Raw genomic sequence first — 25,877 nt, 5'->3', positions numbered from 1 at the left:
ACAATAAAATTATTAATAAGTGAGTAATGTAAGGTTGGATCTCCTTGCAGTCCAAGGGACTCTCAAGAGTCTTCTTCTCCAATACCACAGCTCAAAAGGATCAATTCTTCATCACTCAGCTTTCATTAGAGTCCAACTTTCACATCCAAAAAAAAAAAGACCCTGATTCTGGGAAAGATTGAAGGCAGGAGGAGAAGGGGACGACAGAGGATGAGATGGTTGGATGGTGTCACCAACTCACTCAGTGGACATGAGTTTGAGCAAGCTCCAGGGGTTGGTGATGGACAGGGAAGCCTGGTGTGCTGCAGTCCATGGAGTTGCAAAGAGTCGGACACAGCTGAGCAAATGAACTGAACTGAACTGAGTGCAAGGTTAGGAATGTATTAAATTAAAATTCAAAGTAAAGTTTAAGGAGAATGTTGAGACATGGGTGCAGTTAGTGAGATGGTTTTAAGTCACATTGCTATTTTTATCCTCTGTGATCTTTGCTTATGTAACCTTTTAAATAAGGGAGCTATTATTTCCTTCTAAATGTTTTAACCTACATATAAAAACAAAGAGATCCTTTTTGACTGGTCATAAAGAGAAAAAAGTATACAGCAAATAATCTCATAAATGCTGCATGTTTTATGTATTTCATAGTATCTAACTGGTATTTTTCCAAAAAAAGTCAAATTCTTATTTTAAATTTCTAGTACAGTTAGAATGAAGAAAATATTGATTAATAACCTCTTGCTATTTTATTTTCTAACTGGATAAGAGTAGCTCCACATAATTTGAGTTCTCAAAAGTTCAGTCATTTGACAAACTTAATAATTCGGGACTTTTCCTCAATTCTCATTTTCTATTTTGATTTGTAAAGTGTTATATACTTTACCCCCTAGACTTTTGTTTGTGATAGTTATATTTGGGTGTTAATTCTAAACTTTTGACTGAAGTGTGTAACTATGGATAAGTATATTTCAATCTAGTGCAGTGTGTAGGGATATTTAAATTTAAGGCATTTAGAGATACTTGCTATGTAGAGACACTGGCTTATTAGACTGTAAACTTGGGTTTTTCCTTTTGTTTTTAGCTTTATTTCTATCTTTGGCCCCAGATTTCACTGTAAATGAGACCTGTATACCTGGAAGAGCTTAAATCCAGTACCACTAGTAGAAAAAAATAAGCCAGTGCCCCACCAGCAGAAGGTTAATACCATCAGCTATGTCCTTAGTTTAAAAGTGTGTTTAAAAAATGAGTTTAACAAACAAGCAGTAGTTTGACTAAAGATTTTTATTTCTGGTAGACTTTCTGCTCTAAAATCTCCATTGTGAAAATCAGGCCATGACTTTACCCATTAAAATCTGATGACTTTGAAGGCCCATTTCTTTACTATTTTAATGACAGTTTTACCTGAACTAGACATGCACGTGTTTGCTGTGAAGTGATTGACAGGATACGGTGACATACCCTGTAAGTTATAGTGACACTGTAGCGTGTAATCCGCCCTAATTTTATTGTTTAAAGTGTGGGGAAAAGGTGGAGAGAATGTGATCAAAGCAGGCATGTCATGTCTCTCTTCCTCCCCTGATTCCCACTGGAGTGTGTTCTGTGCGGCCACAGTGCCAGCACTGTCATAGCTGCTGCTGCTGCTGCTGCTAAGTCGCTTCAGTCGTGTCTGACTCTGTGCGACCCCATAGGTAGCAGCCCACCAGGCTCCCCCATCCCTGGGATTCTCCAGGTAAGAATACTGGAGTGGGTTGCCATTTTCTTCTCCAGGGCATGAAAGTGAAAAGTGAAAGTGAAGTCGCTCAGTCGTGTCTGACTCCTAGCGACCCCATGAACTGCAGCCTACCAGGCTCCACCGTCCATGGGATTTTCCAGGCAAGAGTACTGGAGTGGAGTGCCGTTGCCTTCTTCAACTGTCATAGCTACACACAGACAAGAGCTTTCTGTTCTTTTCAGAGAGCGTCCTTGCAGCTTCTCATCACACCTAACAGTAAGGCTTGTTATTACCATTGGGAAGTGATTGCTAACAGAATTAACATGAACATACTTTTTTATTTCAGAAATTCCATTACAGAAACCTTCTACTTGGCGAACATGATGTGCCTTTAACATGTATTGAGCAAATAGTCACACGTATGTATTATTCTTCACTCAGTTGCTAAATTCTTGCTTGAAGAATTATATCCCTCGAGTGCTTTGGTTGAACTGTAGGTTTTTTTCCTTTTTTATTTTTTGAGTCCCAGGAAAATTAATGAGAAAGTAATCAGTAAATTATTTTAAATAGAGATATAAAATATATGGCTTTTTATATTTTCTGGTATTTGTCCTCTTTTTAATTAAAACTTTAATCATTTAGTATAGATGGTAGTGATTTTGTGTAAAGAGATATCTTTGGTATCATCAGAAGCAGTGTTAAAACTGACCCCCCAAAGTTCTCAGAATCATATTTGAATGGGAAAGATTCCAGAGAAGCAGTACCCAAGTGGTGGGTGATCTTCCAGTTGTTCTCAGCAAGAGTTTGTTAAAGTATACTAAAGAATAAGTATCAAGAAAGAAATTTTTTTCCTTTTCAGTAAATGACCATAAGAGGAAGCAGAAAGTCCTGGGTCCAAACCAGAAGCTGAAATTTAATCCAACAGAGTTAATTATTTACTGTAAAGATTTCAGAATTGTCAGATTTCGCTTTGATGAATCCGGTCCTGAAAGCGCCAAAAAGGTAATCCTGTTAAGTTCTGTCACAACTTTTGCACTGTGTTTATCAGTTGCAGTTCCTTATGGAAGTTCTCATTTCTCAGCTGCTCAGTTTTGTTGTTGTTTTTTTTGGGGGGGGTGGGGGGAGTTATTAGATGTCTCCTTATGTATAGTGGATGTCAGAAATGTTTCTAGAACTCTTTCCTTGGACTAGTTTATGGCTACTTTAAGCTATTCTACATAATTTTTTTTTATCAACTTCTAAAATACAAAAAACTATTGTGTACCTTTTACATTAAGATCATTACCGTCTGGTTTTTTTCTCATTAAAAAGATTGAAAAGATGATGCTATATTGTAATTGAGGTTTGGTAGAACTTAATTCAGAATCTCAGAGCTTTATCATCAAACTAAAAGCTCAACTGAGGTTACATAAGGTTAGGTAAATATGCAGTTACAGGAGGGGTCTAATAAATATTGGTATGATAAAGAGATTTTAATGAATTAATTTAAATGATATTCCACAGGGGCAACTAAAAGCTAAGGGCTTTTTAATTGCCTTGTTTTTTCCCCTGCCTTCCAGGAAATGTTTACCGCAAACTCATGGAGTGAGATTCAAGGGCAGAAATTCCTTCTTTGAGTCCATATTTTGGCTTTAGTAGAGGAGTGAAGCTGGTCCTAAGCAACCTCCCATCCCAGCTAGTCTATGGTGCAGCAAGTACAGAGTCTACTAACAGAATCTCCAAGGGAGCCTTGCTCTCATGTATTGGGAATAGAGGAGCGATGAGGGAGTTTTGGGCCATGAGAAATGGGTGCATTTGTTCTCCATGGTCGGTAAACTTACTGTAGTTAACTTTCTGTTGATATCAGTGAGGCTATCGGAAAAATCTTATGGCAGCTGTCTTCATGTACTTTGGTGGGGAGGTGATAAGTTTATTTTTAGAACCAGAGTCAACAGTTTCTTTACAGGAGGGCAAACATGAAATGAATATCTGAAGATGCCTGGCCATTGCAGCTCGGTTAGGTAGCAGAAGTGGTGGTGGGTCGGTGGCTGACCAGTTTTCAGAGAGTGTGTTAAGACCAACTTTCTGCATGCTGCAGGATGGGAAATTCAGCCAGATAACTTTTATGGCTGCTGTTAGCTATTCAGTTCTGCAGTTGTGATTTTGGCATTTTACTAGTTTGAGGTACCTGTTCTTATGTAGAAAGACTTCAGAATTAATTAGGTGGTAGATTGCATATAAAATAGTTGAACCAAGTTAATTTTTAAAATTCCTCTATAGTTGTTTAATCAAAGCACCAGGAATCTGCTTATGGAAACATCACCTTCAGGACGTATAGCATGTCAAGAATAGGGACACCATTGGAACTGAGGGAATGGAGTTAGTTACAACAGGATTTTTTTTTTTTTTTTTTTTTTTTAAGTAAGAAATTGGTACAGTGGCCCAACAGTCTTCCAGGAAGTTTAGGTTTCTCCCATCCTCTATTCTGTGTTTCAGATGACACTGTGTCAGTCATTGAAAATCATAATTATCTAACTCCTTCTTGCACCATCTAGGATATTTGTTGCTAAGTATAATTGAGGCAATAAAGCGTGAACAAATGAAAATTAAATTTAACAGTACAAAGTAGAAGCATGAAAGATGTTTCCACATAAATGATTAATTTCCAAATGAATGATACAGGAATTCAGAATATCCCTTATCTGTTGTTGCTGCTTGCAAGTGCTTCAGGGGCCTCACTGAACCATCTGCACAGAACTGGCCAGGTGGCTCCAGTTTTTTATGCCCTTTCTGCAGACCAGATTGCTGGCAAAAATCCTTTACCCACTGTCTTAAAATATAAAAAGCAGTTACCGCACACCCAAAAGAAATACTGTTTTTGTACAATCATAAGGGGGGAAATACAGGAAAGAAACATAGGCATTAAGAATATAAATGGAGGGACTTCCCTAGCAGTCCAGTGGTTAAGACTCCGTGCTTCCACTGCAGAGGACTCAGGTTCATTCCTGGTCAGGGACTCACATGCTATGTGGTATGGCCAGAAAAAAAGAATACAAGTGGAGAATTTTTTCCCTGATTTACATATCTTCAAACACAGAGATTAAATCATGTATGGCTGCCAAAGTTTAATGTCTTCATGAATTTAAAACAAAAATTCTAGTATACTCTTTTATTTCATGTGAAAATTTTTGTTTGAAACTAGGTCACAGTCGGGAAGTTACAGCTTGATTCTACCTCCTGGAAACTTTGAATACTGTTTTCTCTGGAAGTGCTCTGATTTTTGTAAATTGTTTTAAAATGACCAGATGTGTGTTCACAGTTCTCTGATGTATGAACTATTGATAATTTTTGGAAATACAGCAGTTATATTTCTATTTGAATTACAAAATCTTGAAATGTTAAATTGGTTCACGTATTGTTAAATATTGCTCCAAAGCCTTCTGGTAGTCTATTTTGTTATTGCCTAAATATCAATCAATAGTATTACAAAAAATTACAATTTCCTACAATAGCCAGGGCAAATGAACTATTTCAGAAGCAGTTTTCAAAGGTGTAGAGTTTTTCTGAAAATTTTTTAATGCTTAGGGAGTACATTACAAGATTGGGATAATTGTACATAAAAAATGAGACCTACTTTTTTAAGTCTCTTATTACACTCTTAGTGATAGAACCTAGGAACGTGGACATAGGCTTTCTAGGTAGTGTGTGTGGAAAGGCTGAAGGAAGAGGACTCCTGGCTTTCCTGCTCTTCTCAGAGTGTCCTGCAGTGACAGTGGGAGTGTGACACAGTTGTGTGTGCCTTTGTCTGGGTTCCCAAAGGTAGCTCGGACTGAGGTTACCTGAGCGGAGTCATGCGCACTTGTGGTTACACTGCTGACCAACAGCTTAGGTGCGGCTGTGTCTCCTTCCCCCAGAATCAACTGTAGTGCAAGAGATTAAACTGAGTCAGTGTCACAGTATTTTTGTAGTCTTCTTTAAATGCGAATACAAAGGCTTGTTTCCTAACCTTTGTAAATATGATGTTGTGCTATTTTTAAGGGCTTTTTAGAAATGGGCTGTGCTGGGTTTTGCGTAACAGATAGGCTTGGTAGCCATAAAAAACATAATCCATCGTCAGTGATCTGTGGATTTCTTTTGTGTAAACACGGCCCCTGACTGCTTTCTAAAGGTCTCAGAGAAAATGATAACTAGTATGATGGGCTTGGAGTACTTCCTGACTACATTAGGAACTCATTCTGTAAACTGGTATTTTCAGTGCAGCTGTTCTGAAGTGCAGAGCGCCCCCAGAAGGTACTAAGGAGATGGCAGAAATGTAGAGTCTCCTAGGCTTCTTCAGATGTGCACGGAGGCGTTGCCTGGTCTTCTCTTCTAAAGGACTAACGTGCTTTCTCCTTCCCTCACTTTATCACCTTACATCCTCTTCCCTCCTCGTTTTACTTTCCCCTTTAGCACTCACACTTGTCTCTTTTACTATAGACTTTCCTGTTGATCTGGTTCAGTGTCTGTCTTCCTCACTAGAATGTAAGCTCAGGGTGAGCACAGGGTTTGTGTTTGTTTTGTTCATTCTGAGTCCCCAGGACTTAGGACAGGTGGCTGCTCCGTAAGTACCTGTTGAAGGGAGGAGACATGGTGTCTGCCCTGGAGGAATTGAACTTCATAGTAGAAGTAAAACAGATCCCGGTATCCTCCTCCTTATCCATGCTCATGACTAGTATGTGAAGCCCTGGAAAGGACCGCTCCACAAGCTCAGTTAACTACAGAGCATTGACCGGAGATGACAGCTTCAGAGAAAGAGTGGTTGGTTGATCACTGGGGAAGGGCTTCTTGAGCAGAGTGTGGAGAAGGAGGTGGCTGGGACCGAGTCAGACGGAGCATATTCAGACAGGTGCTTCCAGACCAGAGACTGCTGAGGGATGGAGTGAGGGGTGGGGGTAGGTACAGAGACAGAGGGCTGGTAGAGCCTGCCTGATGGAGGAGATTTAATTCAGCATGCAGGTATCTGGTAACTGCAGCAGATAATCCAGAGAACAGAGTTGTTGCTCAAAAGTTCATCTTTAGAAGAGAATCCTTAAGTGTTATTATTTAATTTTTTTTTAGAGTATAGGAAAGCCCAGAGAGATGCCATAAGGCAGGTATGGCTTAAGATTGTGGTGCGGGTAGTGCTGAAAAATGGGACAAAAATGAAAAAAGAATCTTGAGTGCAACAAAGCTTATAAACTAATAAGCATGCTGCCCAGAGGAGTAGGAAGTGACAAGGACTTTTTCAAGGTGTAGATTCTGTAGTTTGCTCCTGGAAGAAGAGCTCTAAGGACTGGTGAGCAGGCAGGGGATGGAAATGCAGGTCACTGTCTGCTAAACTTCCCAAGTGGGATGGACTCTCAGAGAAGGCTCTCCCACAGGCGTTAAGAATAGCACCGTATTTTGTATGTTTCAAGGAGCCATTATTAATGTTGTTTTTTGTCAAAACTGAAACTAATGCTAACCATTCTCCTAGTTTTATGTTTTAATTTAGTAAGAAAGCATTTATTCTATAGAAGGCTTATAACATATATTTCTAACAACTGACACATACTTACCAGTGAATAGAATCTGCATCAGCCCACTGCAGACATGGCTAATTTGACAAGGACTAACAATTAACTAAACTTCTTGCTTGCTCACTGTCAAAAGCATATCATTTTGGCTTAATGCTTTTTCTTCTAAAGGATAACTTTTTAAGTAAGGTGGTCTGTTTTCTCCTTGCATCTGTCTTCATTTTCCTCTGTCTGCTATGTGAGATTGTTTTCTCGTCTCCCGTCATCTAGTCCAGGGCTCTGTAAGCATGGAATACCATCCTTCAGTCTGTCCAGTAGCAGTTGAGGTTGACCGCAGCCATATCCCCCGTGTGCAGCTGCTTCCGAGGCTGGGCGTGTGCTCGAGTTACCCATCCTCAGTGCAATCTCGATTTCATCTTCATGGTTCACATGCCCAGACTGAGGCTCCAGGCAATGAGTTGACTTCACACAGGTTCCTGGCAGGTGCTTGGTGGGGCTGGGATTCAAGCCCTGATCATTGGATTACAAAGACCATGCTTTTCCCAGCACAGGCAGAATCTCAACCATTTTACTTAAACAGTTGTGTTTTTTTTTGTTTTTTTTTAATGTATCTCTTGTAACCACCCATGAACTTTTAGGTTTCTTACTAATTTTTATTTTTTTGTAGGAAAAAAATTGTAGCTTTTCTGTTTTTAGATTTTTCTAAAATCTAAAATGAGGTATGAACATTAAAAGAGCATCCCTTATACTGAGCCTTCCGAATTGCTGGTATTAAATAATTATCATCCTTAAAAAATGAAAATTTCTCTTTTTTTTTTTTTAGGAGTAGATATGTCACTGCCTTTTTGGAGAATGCTTCATTTACTTTCCCAGTTGTGTTTATCTGAGTAAAATTATTTCCCTGTTAAAATTCAGCTCAGCAAACACGTACTGAACACTTAGTGTGTAGTCACTGAAGACTGAACAGTGTCTGGGGGCACAGCAGTGAATGAGGTCCCTGGCCTGAGAGAGCCCATTCCAGCTCTGGGTCAGCAGGAAAACATGGAAACAAGTGTCCATAGACCCTGCCCCAGATGATGCTCCCCACACCCAAGGCCTCGTTGTACGTTTCATTTAACCACATGTGTTGAAATCAATTCTAAATGTAGAATTTTTCCTAGGTATGCCTTGCAATAGCTCATTATTCCCAGCCAACAGACCTCCAGCTACTCTTTGCATTTGAATATGTTGGGAAAAAATACCACAATTCAGGTAAATATGAAAATATTAACTACTGTGACTAACTTTACATTGTCTTAAATTTTATTCTTCTGTTTTATGAGAAGCCTCCAAGTACCTGAGCCTTAATGATTGTTGAATTATTACCTTCATAACTATTAGAGAATTAAGCAGTCTGTACTAAAAGAGATAATATTTGTCAGATTATTTCCTTTAAAAGTGAAGAACCTATAAGCAACTGTAACGAAAGGCTTATGGGAAGCGTGTTAAGTGTTTTCCCTGCAGTCAGTGGCTTGTATTTTATGATGAAGGAAGATAACTCTCCCTCTCCACCACTAATTGGTAGCTTGAGTTAAAGTAATCTTACTTGTTAAGAAAACTGGAGGAAATTAAAAGACATCTGAAATTCATAATATTTTTTGGAAAGGTGTGATTTCATGCAAAAGCTGAAGTGGCTGAACTCTTTAATGAACTTCATTAAGTCAAAATGTTGACTTTATAATTATGAATAAGATTCATGAAAGGAAGATGAGCATTCATCTGAAGGACAAAAAAAAGTATATTTTAAACCGATTTTACAAAAGTGAATAGTCTGTTCACATAGATGTCAGTGATGACACCACCAAAGAAAATTGCAAGTGATCATATAATTCTGAGTTCTTTTATATACAAATGTAATTTTGATCAACCGGTTTCCTTTTTTTAACCTCATAAAAGGCTAGAGGAAAATCAGGGAGGTCATGTGTCACTTCACCCCCTCATAGGTTAGTGACCATCTGTCTGTTGCTTGCTGAGTCTCATGCTTGCCCTGTCTTGACGGGAGCAGGATGACTCAGTTGCATGTTCATAGTGAAAGGTCCCTTCACTCAGCCAGCATGGTCCTGATGGGGAGCCTGTAAGTTACTAACTTTACTGGTCTTTCACATTTTGTTAGAACATGTATAGTAATCTAAGTAATGTGTGTAATAAAAGTGGATTCCAGTATCATCATGTTGTAAGTGCATTAAGATGCAGGAGCAGCACATAGCACCCGCAGATACATGTGGTATCAGTGCACTTCACTGCTTTAGACGATTCTCCTGAACACTGCAGAGATGACAGGTGGAAGTCATAGCTTTTGCCTTATGGTACTATACTTGAAGAAATTGGATAACAAAACTGTTTGTAACTTAATTTTTAGTATCAAAATATAACTGTTTGTAACTTAGGCTTGAACAATACAAATAATTTTTTCATTTCTTAACATAAAGAAAATCCACTTATTGTCTGAAGATGAGGTGCTGTAAGTCTGCACTAGGAGGTGGACAGATGGCCCTCTGGCACATCATAGGCTGCACATGCGATCCTCGGGGTTATCCCTAATCACACTCTCACCTCTCCTAGGAGGGCCTTTGATTCCCACTGTTCATGATACAAACCAGCTGCCTTTTTTCTGGTAGGAATGAGTCCAGTGTAGAGACCTGCAAGTTCTGCACAGTGTGATGCCTGGAACTCACTCAGGACAGTGAACTGTCTGATGCATTTGGTGACCCGAGGCCTGATTCCCTGACTGCTCACGGTTGTCTCCATCTACTCCTTGTGGGCATCTCTGGGATGTTAATATTTTAAATAGTTTATTCAGTCCATAGCCCTTCTACCACTGGGTTTCCTTATTCCCATCCATCACTTCTATATCTTCTCACTTGTAGATTGTCGAGAAAGTAATGATTGACGATTAACATGTAAAACATCTAGGAGCACTTACTATTGCATCCTTCAGACTCCTCCTCCTTGGCAGGCACTTTGTACACATAGTACTCAGCCAGAGTTGTGGGAAGGTTCCTCATAGGGTAACATCCTTTCATACCCTCCCTGCTGTTGCAGAAGGTACACTGCATCTGTAAGATCAGAGGAGGCCTGAAATTTCCACACACTGCAGTCAGAATCCATACTGTGAATGGAAGACTCAGTAACCCTTGACCTTCCGGATGACACCTTGATTCAGCAGCTGGATTAAAGAAGCTCTTACTACAGGCAGGCAGGTGACAAAGCTGTTCTCACAGTTGGGATGAGCAGCAGGAGGATGTGCCCAGCAGTTATCTGAGAGCCTTTTAGCTGGCCTTAGTCGTCCTGAGGTTTTGTCTTGTGTTCAGCATCACTTGAATGCTTCTGGGAGGATCTTGATGTTTGGGAAGATGCCCGGCACCCGCGGGGTGGGACATCCCTTGGGACAGCCCCCACGCTGACACCACGGGAGGCATAGGCACAAACAAGAACAATAGTTCTGTTTTTCCTCTTTTAACCTGAAAGCAACCACGAGGATGCTATTTTCACCAGTCAGTGTATTATTGGACAAATATCGTCCAAAAGATACAGGTCCATCTTTGTTACGAAATTGACAAGAGGTCAGATTGTGCTTCTAGGCTAAAGAGTGAAAACCTCAGGTTTCTGGCAGGCCCAGGGTCAGCAGCTCCACCCTGTGACAGACCCCTGCTTACAGATGGGGCCACAAGATCTCGGGGTGCAGTGTAAACGCCACAGGAAAGTCATGTTTTCAGTGACGTCGTTTTGTTTTGCAATCTTATCCTCCTTTTGTAAGCACGGGTCTGAGTATTGGATGTTCCTTTCGGTGCTTATTGGAAAACCACTTGCAGAGTGTGAACTCCATTCAAAACTGTAGGAAGTTTTAGTTTTTTGTTTGTCAGTTCTTCTAACATTCTCATGTAGCTGTGAATGGTTGTGACTGGTGCTCGTGTCTCTGCAGTAGGAATGCATCAGTCTATACACCAGAATCCCTGTTGGGAGAGCTTTTAAAAGACAGTAACACTGGCGCCACCCAGCCCATGAGGTCTGAATGTTGTATCCGAACCACTTTGTTGACAGCTCTCTGGAACTTCTTTATGATCACAGTTCTGTTTTTCTCTTCCTCGCCCTCTGTGTGACTCTGATTTCTGCAGTGTCATTGAAGTGATGGGCTTTCTTTTCCTGTGTTGACTGTTTTATGGTCTTTACTGTTGCTTGAGGCCATTCTAAATATGGAGGGGCTGGTTACATGGAAACTCTGTAGGGCTGGAGTTTGGGATAAGACCTGTGAACTGTGTCACAGGAGCTAGTGAAGGTCAGGGTGCTCTTGACCTTGCTCCGTTTCCTGTCCCTGTCAGCTGGCTGATGACAGCTATCCTGAGACCTAAGTCAGCAACGTCAGGGTGGCCGACTCTTCTAGAGGACCAGCCCAGCCAGCCTTCCCTGGGCACTCGTACACAGGCAAGGGCTTCGGTCCTTGGGATCCTGGAAAGCATAAAAATTGCCAGACTCGCTAGTGACAGACTTAGTACCTGCTGCACATCCCATAATAAGCTCTCGCTGGAGAAGATGTCGAGTGTCCAAGAGCCCTGATCCTGGCGGCTAAGACATGGACAGGTTCTGAACAGGCAGAACCTATGGAATAGCACACAGTGCAAGACCCTGTAGGTGCCTTCGCTTCATGTTCAGAAAAAGCCATCTCTTCCTCCTCTGATCTTGAGATTTTATATATTTTTGCCAGAGGAGCAGTCTCATAAACAGTGTGTGTGTTCTCAGCCCAGCTTCCTAGTCTTCGACCTCAGGACACTGAGAAGCATGCAGTCCTGTCTCCTCCCAGGGCAGAGCTGCCAGAGTATTTACAAGCTCCTGACGAAAGTCCACAGTGTTCTTTCAGCTTCTCTGTGGTGGTGGTCTCGGTGCGTGGCGGGGACCTCTGTGCGGTGGTGGTAAAGGCAGCGTTTCTTTTCTCGGTTTCAGTGTGGATGATGTTTGCTGTTTGTTTCTGATAAATAGGCTTTATCGAGTTAAGGAAATTCCCTTTTATTCCTAATTTGCTAAAATTTGCTATTTTTTTATATCATAAGTACGTGTCGAACTCAAATGTTTTTCTGTTCTTGGGAGGGTTTTTCCCCTTTAATTTAGTCATATGATGAAATACTTAGGTTTTCTAATATTGGATAGTTTGCTGTGGGTTTCGGTGTTTTGGAACACTGTGTAAAGTGGGAATTACCTGGGAGTCCCATGTGGGTTCTGAGTTCTAGAGCAATCATGGGTCCCAGGTTTCCCAGCATGTTCCTGTGGCTGTCACTCTAAGAGCAGGTGCTGAGACAGAGCAGCATGCCAGGATGTGGGCTTAGAAGGAGCATTTTAACTTTTAACAAGCTCTGTTAGAATCATAATCATCATAATTGTGATGCCACTTAAAGGATAAAATCCAAAATTCCTAGCCTGGCACCTGAGACCCTTCCTGATCTAGAGTCATAAGTGCTGTCCAGTGGTGGCGTGTCCTGTGTCCTGCATTGTCCAGTAGAGAAGCTGCTGGCCGTATGTGGCTGTTGAGCACTGGAATGTACCTGATGCAGTTGAGGAACTGAATTTAAAATCTCAGTTAAACTTAAATTTCAGTTGGAATGTAAAGAGCACATGTAGCTGGTGCTTGCTCTTTGGTACAGCACACCTGTGCGTCTGGGCATTCCCCAACCTCCCTGCCGCCACCTCTGGCACCCTTACTGCTCTTAAGGTAGTTAGCTCACTACTCAATGGTGTACAAATCAGCCACATTTCTTAAGTCCAGCTCTGTCCAGCACGCCCCTCTCCTTCTCATCAGCCACTGGGCAGCGCTTGCTTTGGCTGGTTCCTTAGGACTCTGCTCCGAGCATCTCGGGTCAGAAGCCTTCTTGCCCCACCCAGCCTGTGGCCCCAGCAACAGCGCAGGGCTTCCTGCTCCTCATCGCTCACGTCCACCCAGTGCATTGTGACAAGCGCCTCGAAGTAGGGGTGAAATCTTACTCATTTGTCCATTTTCAGGCCTTAGCCTGTGGTCAGATCTCAGAAAATACCTGTTTTACAGCAGGTTTAGTAAGTAGTCCATAGGAACGGGCGTGGCATGTTCATCGGACGGAGAAAGGTCTTCACAACTACAGGGGGATGGGAGTTGGAGAGCACTGGGCAACAAGGGTCAGGGCAGGCCTGCGAGGGCACTTCAAAAGAGAATGCAGTTGGAGACGTTGGGGCAAGGGCAGCATCCTGAAAGCCTGTTTCTCAGGAAGCGTGTCTTGTGGCAGCAGTGGCTAGGCTGAGTGCAGCTCAAGTAGCAAGAGCCCAGGCTGAGAGGGGTGCCCTCCATCACCCAGATTGGACCCTTCTTTCCCTCTGGTCCCTCTGAGGCCGTGCACATGCTCCCAGCAGGTCGCAGCACTTCTCAAGTGGAAAGCTTCCTTGCTTGGGAAGGTCAGGTCCTGGCCTCTGTAACCCTCCATTGCATCGGCCCTCTAGTGGGGTGTGAGGAGTCCATGTGACCTTATCATCAGAGGAAAGCTAAGTAGAGACCAAGAGTGTCACAGTGAGTCACATTAGGCAAGGGCTGAGAAGTCAGTTGTGGAGAGATGAAAGGTCCAGACGGCTCAAGAGTGCAGGCGCTGGTGGATGCGTTCATTTCTCTAGGCAAAACCAGCAGTGACCTGGGTTCATGCTTCAGCCTGGGGCAAGGGGTCAAGAGTGACCACGAACAGTTGAAAGTTGAGGAGGAGATGACTGGAGAGGAAATGTGGGAGCAGCATCGTTCAGACCCTGAGAAGGTAGTCAGTGAATGTAACAGGCAGTGTGTATGATGTAGAATGAGGGTGGTCCAGGTGGCCACGTGAGCGCCTTCTCTAGTGCTGGAAGGCGCTGCAGGCAGAGCCAGTGGATGGACAGGGCATGGAGGTGCTGCAGGAGTGGATGCGGGGGCTGTCCTGAGAGAGGAGGGGGCTGCCTCTTGTCCAGGACAGGGGAGGACAGGCCAGGACAGGTGAGGTGGCCTTGGAGAGACCAGAGACAAACAGAGATGCTACATCGCAGTGTGTTGGCGACAGGAGGCAGGAGAGAGGGGATTCAGAGCAGGCTTAATACTATTGCTTTTTCTTGTAGCCAGCAAAGCTAATGGAGCACCCTTGGGAGCTGGGGGTGGCAGCAGCCAGAAGACGCCACTGTTCGAGACGTACTCAGACTGGGACAGGGAGGTGAAGAGGACAAGCGCCTCGGGCTGGAGGGTCTGCTCCATCAACGAGGGCTACATGATTTCCACGTGGTGAGTTTGCTCTTGCAGGGTGCTCACTGCTGGGGTGCTTCTAGGAGTAGTCGTCAGACTCTGCTGTCATTGGTAACTGGATGGGAAACAGACGAGGGAGAGAGAAGGAGTCGATGCTTCTCCGTAGACTTGAGGGTCAGGTTGGGTTGGTGTGACTGGTGTTTCCTACCCCATAGCCTGTTGAGAGGATCAGGGTGGATTTTGTGTTTTTTTTAGAAATTGCATACATGTTTGATTAATAGTCATTCTAGACAATATTTCAAATGCTTCCTTTGGATTCTTCCTCTGCTATAATACAGCTTTTGGGATAATTGACCATGTTGCATCTGTTTTAGACCGTGTCTAGGCTCCTCGGTGTACCCACAGTGCTCACCAGGTGGGGTGCACGTTAGTTAAAGTGGGGTCTGCAGAGCACGCTTGTCCCACTGGAAGCCAAGCTCTCACATCATGATTTGTGTTTTCATCTGCAGCCTCCCAGAGTACTTCGTGGTGCCGAGCTCGCTAGCAGATCAAGACCTGAAGGTCTTCTCCCATTCTTTTGTTGGAAGACGGATGCCAGTAAGTGAGGCCTGCTGGGTCTCTCCAATACTGTGTTCCACTTTCCAGCTGGTTAAGTAAAGACCCTGCTTCTCTCCTAGTTCTGGTGCTGGAGCCACTCGAACGGCAGTGCCCTCGTGCGCACGGCCCTCATAAGAGACATGCTGCAGCAGAGGAAGATCGAGCAGAGGTGAGTGGGCCACCGCCCTCGGAGCTTGGGGTATCTTTGTCGTTCTAGCTAGAGAGTCAGAAAGCACCATGTACTTCATACAAGCATTGCCATTGTGGAGAGGATGTGAACATATTAAAATTAACTCTCAGGTTATACTAAACATAGTTTAGTTCTTTGGCATACAAGGATCTTATGTTGCTGACATCTTGCTGTAGTGTTGCCTCTAAAGAACTTTCAGAGTGCAGTGATTCCCGGTCAAGATACTGCAGAATGAATCAAGTTTTTCTTATAGTTCAGTGCGTCCTAGGTTTATCAAGTCAAACCAACTAAGATGGTGGCATAGTTAGCTCATAGTAGGTGCTCAAAACATATATGTTGAATAAAAGAATGAACAGTAACTCAAAGGTTTTGTCTTTATTAGGATTTATAATGCAATAACTAAAAGTCATCCACAGAGAAGTGATATCTACAAGTCAGATTTGGACAAGACCTTACCCAACATCCAAGATATTCAGGTGGCTTTTGTAAAACTTAAACAACTGTGTGTTAATGGTAATTTTATCCTTATTATATATATACATATGTAAACAATGAGTAGGTGATTCTATGAGGCATTGTACGAGGCATGTCAGGAAAAATGACATTACTTAAAAATTTAGAAATAGTTAATAAGTAGAGGCTCATTGAGATACCTGTACAAATTATCATTATCTGAGACTGTCAAAAGCTCTTAGAAAATGAAGTTTAAGCTTCATTTAGTTTTGGAGGAAAAGTGCCTGCTAGTAGAACAGTGTGCGACTTCACAAGTAAACTAAGACCCTAATGTGCTGAATTATGTTTTGAGCCACATGAGAATGTGTGCAGCCTCAGAGTTCCCATATTTTTGCTGGAGCACACGCTCATGGGGTGCTTAGATGTGCCTGCCCCTGGATGGCTGAATCACAGGAAAGGGCCCTTGGTGTGAAGGGTGCGCAGAGAGCCCCTCATCACTGGGCGGTGGAGAGGCAGCATGACGGGAAGGCGAGCTGGAGTGGGGCGGGTGTGTGTTTGGAAACACAGCAACTGTATCTTTCAGCTGTCCAGTACTTGGGGTGGCTGGGGATGGGGTTTGTGAGGCAAGGGGCACCTTGAGACGAGCCAGGACAGGCCCCGTCAGGAAGCTGCCCCCTTCCCTGCAGGCGTTGCACCAAGGCCATGTCAGCCAGGCAGTGGCAGCAGGGAGGGGTGGGAGGCAGGGAGGGCCAGGCCTCTGGTGGGGAGGCTGGGGAGGGCAGGTCAGAGTCAGCAGCTCTAGGAGGCAGAGGTGGTCGGAGTCTCTGAGATTTCCCTGGAAGAGCCAGAGAGGAGATGGAGGCCTGGGGAGTGCTTGGTTCCATTCCTTATAGAACTGTAGTGCGACTTCTTAAATGTTTTTATTATTAAATGCAAATGCATTACACTTCTTGAAGCCAACTTTTAAGTATTAGAAACTGTGATGTATCATCTAACTCTCAATTTGATCATGTTAAGAAGCCCAGAAGTGTTATATTGAATATATATACGAGTGTATAGAATTACATATGTAATTATATTAATTGCAGAACCGTTTGAAGAAACTGAAGAGAAATGGCTATCTTCACTGGAGAATACACGGTGGTTGGAGTATGTAAGGTTTGTACAACTGCTTTCTTTTTCTCTTAACTCTTTATTTTGAAATAATTATATATCTGCAGGAGGTGCAAAAATATTACAAAGCCGTGCACTCCTTACCTGCTTCCCAGTGGTAACAGCTCACACAATGGGTGATGGCTGTGGAGCCGAGGAGCTGACAGCAGTGTGAGCTGGGCCCTGTTCAGCATTGATAGACAGGTGTTCTCGTGGCTTCTGTGTGGGCTCATCACGTTTGTAGACCCACGTGACCACCAACAGAGTCAGGATGCAGACTGCCCCATCACTACATCTCCCTCCTGCCACCCCTGGAGGGCTGCGCCCCCCTCCCCTACAGGTCCACCCCTGCCCCCACTTATCTCTTCTCCGTCTCTGTAGTTGGGTGATTTCAAGAAGGTCATGTAAATTAGCAAATGTTAATGAATTTCCCTGATACAGAAACCAAACTGTATTCATATAAATACTGCAGAAACTCAGAAAGGTTACAGAGACTACAAATGGGTATGGTGAGAGATTAGATTTGCTTGACTTCAAGTACTTTAAACAATATATCTGTAGTGGAAGTTTGGTTTTTAACATTGTGTTTCCCTTTCTGTTTCCAGGGCATTTCTTAAACATGCAGCAGAACTCGTGTACGTGCTAGAGAGCAAGCGTCTGTCTGTAGTGCTGCAAGGTAACTCCTGACCACCGCGGTCCCTGGGCCATAGTATCTTGGGTGCTGTAGCTTTAGGGTACACTTTGAAATTAAGACATGTAAGTCCTCCAACCTTATTACCAAAATTGTCTTGGTTATTCTAGGTCCTTTGTATTTCTGTGTAACTTTGAGGATCAGCAAAAAGCCTACTGGGTTTTGGATAGGACTATGTTGAACTGGAGACTGGGGAGAATACTGTCTTAATGTGGAATCTCCCAATCCATGAAATGAATGTCTCTCTGTTTATTTGGATTTTCTCTCATGTCATGTCAGCTTTATAGTTTTTAGTGTAGAACCCTTGCACTTATTTTGTTAAATCTGTGTTTTATTTTTGATGCTGTTGTGAATAGTTGCTTTTTTAATTTCATTTTCAGATGTATTGTGTACTCGTGTATAAAATTCCTTCAACCTTAGTAAACTCATTCATTAGTTTTAGTAGTTGTTTATGGATTCTTCAGGGGTTTTATTTTACATATGGACACACATTGTCTGCAAATACAGTTATTGCTTGTTCCTCTCCAGTTTGAAATGCCTTGGATTTCTCTCTTGCCTGATTTCCCTGTGTAGAGCTTCCCGGACAACATTCAGTAGAAGTAACAGAACAGACATCCTTGTCCTGTTGCCCATCCTAGGAGGAAAGTGTCCAGGATCTCGTTGGCAAGAGTGATGTTAGTTGTAGGTTTTTGTGGATTCCACTTGTCAGGTTGAAATTCCCGTCTCTTCCTAGATTGCTGAGAGTTTTTATCCAGAATAAATATTGAATTTTAATCAGACAGATGCTTTTTATGTATCTAATGAGATGATCATGTAATTTTTGTCCTTTATTTTTTATTATGGTATGTTACTTTGTTGGGTGTTAAACCAGCCTTGCTTTTCTAGGATAAATTTTTGCATTCCTGAGATAATTTGGTTTGTTTATACTTTGTTGATGACATTACATATAAGGAATACTATGAGATAGTTTTCTTCTGATTTTTGTGGCTGGCTTTGATATCAGTATTTCTGGTCTTATTATTAAAGGATATCAGATATGAAAGATGGGAGGGAAGCATTTGCCACCTTGTCAGATGATGGTGGATAGTTCTGTTTCTCTTGTTCACCTCTGAGTCACCCTGTCGAGCTATCAGTGGAAAGATTGTGGGATATTTAATGCTGTTGCCAAAACAGGAATAGAATGGACTCTTGGGAGATTTTTACCACAGATCATTGAAATGTAAAAAGAGTGAGGGCTATACTTCTGATATCTAGAAAACATTCATATGTAAAAGTCCATCTCTCCATTGAACATGAGTGTAAATGATCTGTAGGTAATATTTAGAGTTGCTGGCCTGAATGAAATGTCCCAACACGGATGATCTCGAAGGCCGCCGCACACAGAACACTGCAGTGTATGCTCTACCTCCCCTTCCGTCCTTCTCTGAGCATGCTGCTGTGTACTGAGTGTTGTCTTTCCGTTTCACTGACAGAGGAAGAGGGAAGAGACCTGAGCTGCATCATAGCTTCTCTGGTCCAAGTGATGCTGGACCCCTATTTCAGGACCATCACTGGGTTTCAGAGTCTGATACAGAAAGAGTGGGTCATGGCCGGATATCCGTTCCTGGACAGATGCAACCACCTGAAGAGATCGGAGAAGGAGGTAACGAAGCCTTTGTGCTTATCATCAGCCCTTCAGTGTGCACAGGGTACAGCTGCGTCATCGTGGGGAGAGACTCTGTGCGGAAGGGGACAAGGAAGCTTCTAAAACATTGCCTTCACTACATCCTAGCTTCTTAGTCCAAGACTGACCCGTGGATTAAGAGTTCAAGTTGAGGTGTTTATGAAGACTATCATAACTATATGATAGGCGACACTCTAAAAAGTAATCTGTTGAGTTTCTCTTAGTTGAAAACTGCTTGAAGAAATGCCATTAACACGGCAGGTCTTCCATAAGTAGACAGTAGGCACATTAGGTGTTTTGGAAAACCAGCTTTGGAGTATCATAGTTTCTTAAAATGGGGTACGAGGGAGGCTGGGGGGCACATATAAGAGCTGCGAGGCTGGCAGGGCCTCGGGTCCTTGTGGGGCTGTGAGAGCCCTGCGGTATCCCATGTCAGGGAGGCTCCTAAGAGCACTGCTGACTCGCTGTCATGTGTAACAGTCCCTGCCATCTGAGGAAGCCCCAGCAGGGAATGCTTCCCGGTTGACTCTGACTCATCAAGGCACATTGGGTGGGTGCAGGGGCTGCTGCCAGCTGCTGCATTGAGGGTGTGCCCTGGGACCCCAAGGCCACACCAGCCAGTCTCTGAAACCCAGTTATGTCTCTGGATGCTGACTGAAGGGTCAGCCAAAAGTTGTTAGAGAAGCTGCTTTATGGTTTGGAGGTTTTTGTTTTAAATGTTCTGAAGAACTATTTCCAGGTTCGGCTTAAACACGTATTTCCCTGTTCCCCCTTCACAGGGTGATTCCCTGCCTGTCTTTCTGGTTCACCACTTAAGCGTGGTGGACTTGTTTGACAGAGCAGTGCTGAGACACGTCCCAGGCCAGGCTCGGTCTCAGGGTGGCCATGGCTGTCTAGTCTACTCATGTATGCTGAGCTCAGCTTTGGGGCCACGCACACAGGCCTCACTGTCTAATCTCTTCCTTCACGTCAGTGAGAAGTTTGGGGGTAGACGTGGGCCCTGCAGGCCAGCACTGAGTAATCTCATTTCCTCATGTGTCTGCCAGGCTCCCGTGTTCCTGCTCTTCCTGGACACCACGTGGCAGCTGCTGGAGCAGTGCCCAGCGGCCTTCGAGTTCTCTGAGACTTACCTGGCGGTGCTGCATGACAGCACCCGTGTGGCCCTGTTCGGCACCTTCTTGTTCAACTCTCCACACCAGCGTGTGCAGCAGAGCACGGTGAGCACCCACCATGGCAACGTGCAGTAGCTGCCTCCTGTTAAACTGTCTCAGTTATGAATACCATTTTAAGCTGTAATTTCAGATGGATAACAGTCCAGGAACCTGAACCTGTTGCATTTGTGAGTGAGCATTCTAGGTGTTTCTCTCTGACATTTATTGAAAGATGCAGCTTATTTTAACCACCGTAAATGTTGTACTTTTGTATTTATATGTTCACGTTTGAGCTGTCTGAATGGGTAATTGGTAAGATCCTGTTTGAAAACATTTATTTCCTAGGACAGTAGAATAAAAGGGGTATAAAGCAAATGATTTTTCTTTGAGAATTCTATGGGGAAGGAATTTGAGAGGAAACACAGGGATGATGCAAGACTGGAACTCTTGCTAGGCACTGCTTACTGAGTATCCTCAGACCCTGATGCTGTGGGGCAAGTCACTTTTACGTAGGCCTGTCAGCTTCCTGTCCCAACTCTTAACCCAGAGGAAGAACCGTGACTAGGGAGGGTCTCAAGCCAGACTTGAAACCAGCTTCTGGTTGCCCTGGTGGAGCCTTCTGGAACCACGAGTTCTGTCTTATCCATGTCTGGAGCAGTGGGTGTAGTCACAGAAGCTGCAGTGCCCAGGACGCTCTCATGGGCCTTCAGGAAGACTGTAAGAGGGGCTGCCTTCACAATGAGCTGTGGCCCTAGCCAGGGCTGGGACTCTGCTGAGTCTGAGTTCCTCATCTGTGAAGCTGCTGCCTCAAACCAGCAGCCGAGCATCCTGAAGACGCATGCTGTTCAAGACTGTGGGTGTGAGCATTTAAGGAGAGGGTTTGTTCAGGCCACTGCGCCAGGGTGAGCTCCCTCCACGAGTTCACACTCATGAACATGCTCACTGCCCAGGGCCCCCTCCTCATGCAAGGGCCATGCCCTCCTCGTGCCAGCTGCCAGCAACATCTGTTCTGGGGAGCAGAGTGTGCTGCTCCAGAGGGGTGGGAATCGCCCTCATTCAGAAAATTTCACTCGTATAATGATGAACAACTCATCAAAAAGGAAGTTATCAATGAGAAAATCTTGAGTTTGGCATTTTTCACAAATGTTCAAATATTTTATTTTGCAGGAATTTGCTATAAGCAAAAACATCCAGCTGGGTGATGAGAAGGGTTTAAAATTCCCCTCCGTTTGGGACTGGTCTCTCCAGTTTACACCAAAGGATCGCACCCTTTTCCACAACCCCTTCTACATTGGAAAGAGCACGCCTTGTGTGCAGAATGGTTCTGTGAAGTCCTTTAAAAGGACAAAGGTAAACTACAAAAACGCACTAATGGTGGAAACCTGGTGTTTGCGCACACATAACCAAAAACATCTTTTTCAGAACAGAGTATTGAAAGTCCAGGCACGTCCCACAACAGCATTGCTAATGCAGGTTTGAGGGGTCATTTGCTCTCTTTCTTTTATGGCTGTGCCATGCAGCTCAGGAGATCTCAGTTCCCCAACCAGGGATTGAACCTGTACCCTTGGCAATGAGTGGGAGGAGTCTTAGCCACACAGTTTTTTTCATTATTATATTTGTGATGGTGATCTGTGACCAGTGATCTCTGATGTGACTATTGCAGAAAGATTACAACTTGCTTAGGGCTCAGATGAGGGTTAGCATTTTTAGTAGTAAAGTATTTAAGGTGTGCACATTGTCTTTTTAGACATAATGCTATTGCACACTTAATAAATTACCATATACTGGAAACATAACTTATATGTGCCGGGAAACCAGAAACCTGGTGTGACTTGCTTTATCGCGAATCCACTATCTCCCAGAGGTCTGCCTATGACAGATTGAATATATCAGCTCCACCCCCATACAGACCACAGCCTGGCAAAGTCAAGGCCAAGTGTCCAACTTCAGTGGAGGAGGATTGGAGCAAGTATTACCAAGGGAGGGACAAAATGTCCTTTAAGGTTGAAATTCTACCTGAGTGTATGTTCACCATCACACTTTTACCATCTCTCTGAAAGGGGAAGCTCCAGGAGAATAATGCTAGAATCTTTCTGTACAGAAAAGCTACAGCTCCACACTGAGAGGAATGCCAGCCTCCTTAAAGAACGGCATCATCAGTGAGCAGGAGTTACGGCCAAGGAGAAACTCACTAATCCTGCAGGTGAAGCCAGCGCCTCTGGAGCCGAGGGACAGCCAGGACTGGGGTGTGGAGCAGTTCTTCCAAGAACGGGCCTCCAGGCCAGCCGACCTGCACGGGACCATCCTGCCACGTCTCTCAGGGGCACACATCAAGCTGTGGAAACTCTGCTATTTCCGCTGGGTCCCTGAGGCCCAGATCCAGCACGGGGGCTTCATTACAGCCTTCCACAAGCTCTCACTGCTGGCCGATGAGGTGGACGTTTTGAGCAGGGCGCTGCGACAGCCCCGGGGTGGCCCCACGCCAGCCCCTGGCCCCGAGCAGGCCCCAAGCAGGCTGTACTTCCACGCTGGCGGCCCACATGATGCCGCAGGCACGCCGGACTTCCTCTCGTCCTCCTTCCCCTTCTCCCCAGTGGGCAATCTGTGCAGGCGGAGCATTTCGGGGACACCGCTGAGCAAGTTTCTCAGTGGGGCCAAGATATGGCTGTCCACTGAGACACTCGCCAATGAAGACTGACCATCCTGAGGGACGAGTGGGACTGCTTACCCATGTGGGGCCGAGATACGGCTGTCCACCGAGACCCTCACGTGGAGACCAAGGGGGTCTTCCTGCACGTCCTGAGGGGTGAGCACAACTCCTGCCCTAGATGTTGGACATGCTCATCATTATCTGTAACAACTGAGATTTGCACTAATTCTTAAAAACACGTTGAATTATGTTTCCTTCACAGTTTTTTAAAAGACAGGCCTAACTTTTGTTATTTATGTTCTCTTTCTCTCATGCTGGGTCTGGCTCGTTTTTAGGTCATTTGCAGGCAGACATTCCCACAATTTTATTACTGTGATCAGACTAATCAGGTTTTGTGTGTGGCATTTGTCTTTCTAACCACCTACTAAAGCTTCCCTGATCCTTGGTCGGATTAGCAGCCCGAGCAGCAACCATCAGGGCAGTCAAGAACTAGTGTCTGGTGTATTTTCAAGAAGTATCCAGCAGACCCCAGTGGGTGTCCATGGGTATTTGTGCATTTTGCTGGTCACTTTCATTATCTCTAGTTGAACTCACCTTAGAGTTGTGTATTCCCACACTGTAATTTATTTTAGATTGCTGTCTGGGACCGTAGATCACTGTGTTTTAAAATCATGAGTTTGCTTAGGGCTAACTTTAAAATGATGTGCACTGTGGACTTCAAAAGCATTTGCTATAGATAATATAATTAAACTTAGAAGTGCCTTTGATTATTAACTATTAAGATATGAATAATGCAGAGTAAAACAATTTGAGTTAGGATATCAGAGTCCCACCGCACATCAGAAGGAGGCTAGTCACGAAGCCTCCAGCTGAGAGTCAACTGGACACCCCAGGTTTGGGGGTTGGGGGAGCAGAGCCAGCACTGGCAGTGTTACTGAGACCCAGCCACTCTGGGCACCTGCCCCTGGAAAGGGGTGGTGAGCTCAGGAGTCAGGTCACCTGCAGGGAAGGACAGAGTGCCGGCACTTAGGGAGGGAGGACAGGTGCGTAGAGGTGGGCTTCTCTCAGGATATTGCCATTTTAACCAAGAGCACCTGCCCCGCCCCACCTGTGACGGCAGCGCTGAGGAGACAGACGAAGACAGGTGTGCTCTTGTCTGAGCTCCTGATGGCAGGTGTGTCACGGGAGCTGCACCAAAGCTGCAGGGCGAGAGCATGAGCTCGCAGCGGCCGTGCTGGTCAGAGTCACTACACCCTTCACTTTTGGGAAAAGATGGATGTTGGAAATGTGGCTGTCATATCGTTGTCTTAAACTGCCACCTTATTTTTTTCAAAAAATGTTTAAAGTGTGCAGTTAGATTATGTCCTTTTCTAAAACAGGTTTTTTCAAAAACAGTGCTTTACCTTCATATGTAAGAAATAGGTATTTCTGTTTGAATTACTTGCCTTTAAAAAATTGTTGGATAATGTCTCTGGATTTAAAAGGATGGAAGTTCCTATGCAGTGTCTAAGGAAATCCATCTTGTGGATAAACCCAATGTTTCTCCCAACCTGCCGAGAAAATAAGGGCTTTTTTAGTTTACGTAAGTAGCTCTGTTGCCACTAAACATTTTATAGTCCTTGACTGGAACCAGCTCCAGCCCCCTGAAAACCCCAAAGCCCATCTTGCCACTGCAAAGTGTAACAGTTCTTCCCCATTTTTCACTAGGCCACTTTTTAATTATTACAAATTGTCTTAATTTGTTACTGTTTTTTCAGGTTAAGCATTTATTTCTCTATAGCTTTCTTCCCTATCACATTTATTTCAATTGTTTTAGTAAATGTTTTTAACTTGCAAGTTTTAAAATGATTAGGTACTCTTAATGCTGTTTTAAAGTAGAAAATGTGCATATTTTTGTATGATAATCAAATGTAAAATACAGTTTTTTATTTTTGCTGAACAGTTGTTATATCATGATTATTGTGCCACACTTTATTGTGCATAATATGAACAACAACTATCCCGGCATTAAGTCCTAGCCCCTGCAGAGCCACCAGCCCCATTGCTGGCCCAGGATGTGGGGACAGAGTCCGAGGGCAGCACCGGCCATGGATGCCCAGCTTCTGCTGACAGGGCCATGCGGGCAGACTCTCGGATAGGACCTCAAGGTGTGAAGTGTCTTACTGTTGTTCGTGATGGAAACCAACTTTAAAACCAAAAGTGTCAAAAAAAAAAAAAAAAAAAAAAAACCATAAGTGTCTAACTTTATTTAAGAAAGTATATTAATTTGTGCTAACAGAGGGTGAAAATTGTTCAACGCGTACTTCAACAAACTCTTCTTGCTATAGCAGTAACCTCGAGTAGCTGAAACTTGATTTTGAAAGAAAATGAAAACCTTTGTGCCTAAAATTGATTGTGACTTGCATTAAAGTAGGATGGGCAGGAAGGTGAGAGATTGTTTTCCAGCAGTGATGAATGTGAAGGAAGTGCTGAGTGCTAATAAAATGTCCAAAGAAATGGTTTCCTTTGTTATTGATGTGAGAGGTGGGATGTTTTCTTCTATCTGTGCTTGTGTCTCGTCCCTGCTGCTGCCTGCTCTAAACCTCAGTTCACAACTGGCTGTCGTCACAGCCATGGGGGTTCATGGATCAGGCCCTAACTCGGCTTTGCACTGTATACATTAAAAAGCTGGGGAGTGGTGTTTCCTTAAGAAGATCAGGGAGTAGGATCCTGGCCGAGCCGCCCAGGCCTCCCATCCTGATCAGTCCCTTCCTGTGTCCATTCCCCTCCCCACCCTGCCCAGGGCTTTGCACACCTTGGAGACACTGCAGGTTGGTTCCACACAACCACAGTAAAGTGAGTATCATCACAGTCTGCAAGTCAT

General features: G+C 43.9%; 1 protein-coding gene across 1 annotated transcript in view; it reads left to right on the top strand.

Moving 5' to 3' along the window:
• MTMR10 (myotubularin related protein 10) overlaps nt 1-25,510 on the top strand; it is a 37,738-nt gene extending 12,228 nt beyond the window's left edge. The window contains exons 4-16 of the mRNA XM_061158872.1: nt 2,052-2,124; nt 2,565-2,707; nt 8,379-8,469; nt 14,347-14,506; nt 14,977-15,064; nt 15,145-15,233; nt 15,637-15,767; nt 16,796-16,865; nt 17,465-17,535; nt 19,023-19,192; nt 20,260-20,430; nt 21,532-21,714; nt 22,466-25,510. Coding sequence (XP_061014855.1) covers nt 2,052-2,124; nt 2,565-2,707; nt 8,379-8,469; nt 14,347-14,506; nt 14,977-15,064; nt 15,145-15,233; nt 15,637-15,767; nt 16,796-16,865; nt 17,465-17,535; nt 19,023-19,192; nt 20,260-20,430; nt 21,532-21,714; nt 22,466-23,062 — 2,037 coding nt within the window. The 3' untranslated portion in view covers nt 23,063-25,510. The remainder of the gene's footprint in view (nt 1-2,051; nt 2,125-2,564; nt 2,708-8,378; nt 8,470-14,346; nt 14,507-14,976; nt 15,065-15,144; nt 15,234-15,636; nt 15,768-16,795; nt 16,866-17,464; nt 17,536-19,022; nt 19,193-20,259; nt 20,431-21,531; nt 21,715-22,465) is intronic.
• Nucleotides 25,511-25,877: the final 367 nt, after the last annotated feature.

The sequence above is a fragment of the Dama dama genome, chromosome 13 (genome assembly GCF_033118175.1).
Source record: "Dama dama isolate Ldn47 chromosome 13, ASM3311817v1, whole genome shotgun sequence".
NCBI lineage: Eukaryota > Metazoa > Chordata > Mammalia > Artiodactyla > Cervidae > Dama > Dama dama.
The sequence above is the reverse complement of the archived record's forward strand: the minus strand, read 5'-3'. Positions and strand labels throughout refer to the sequence as shown.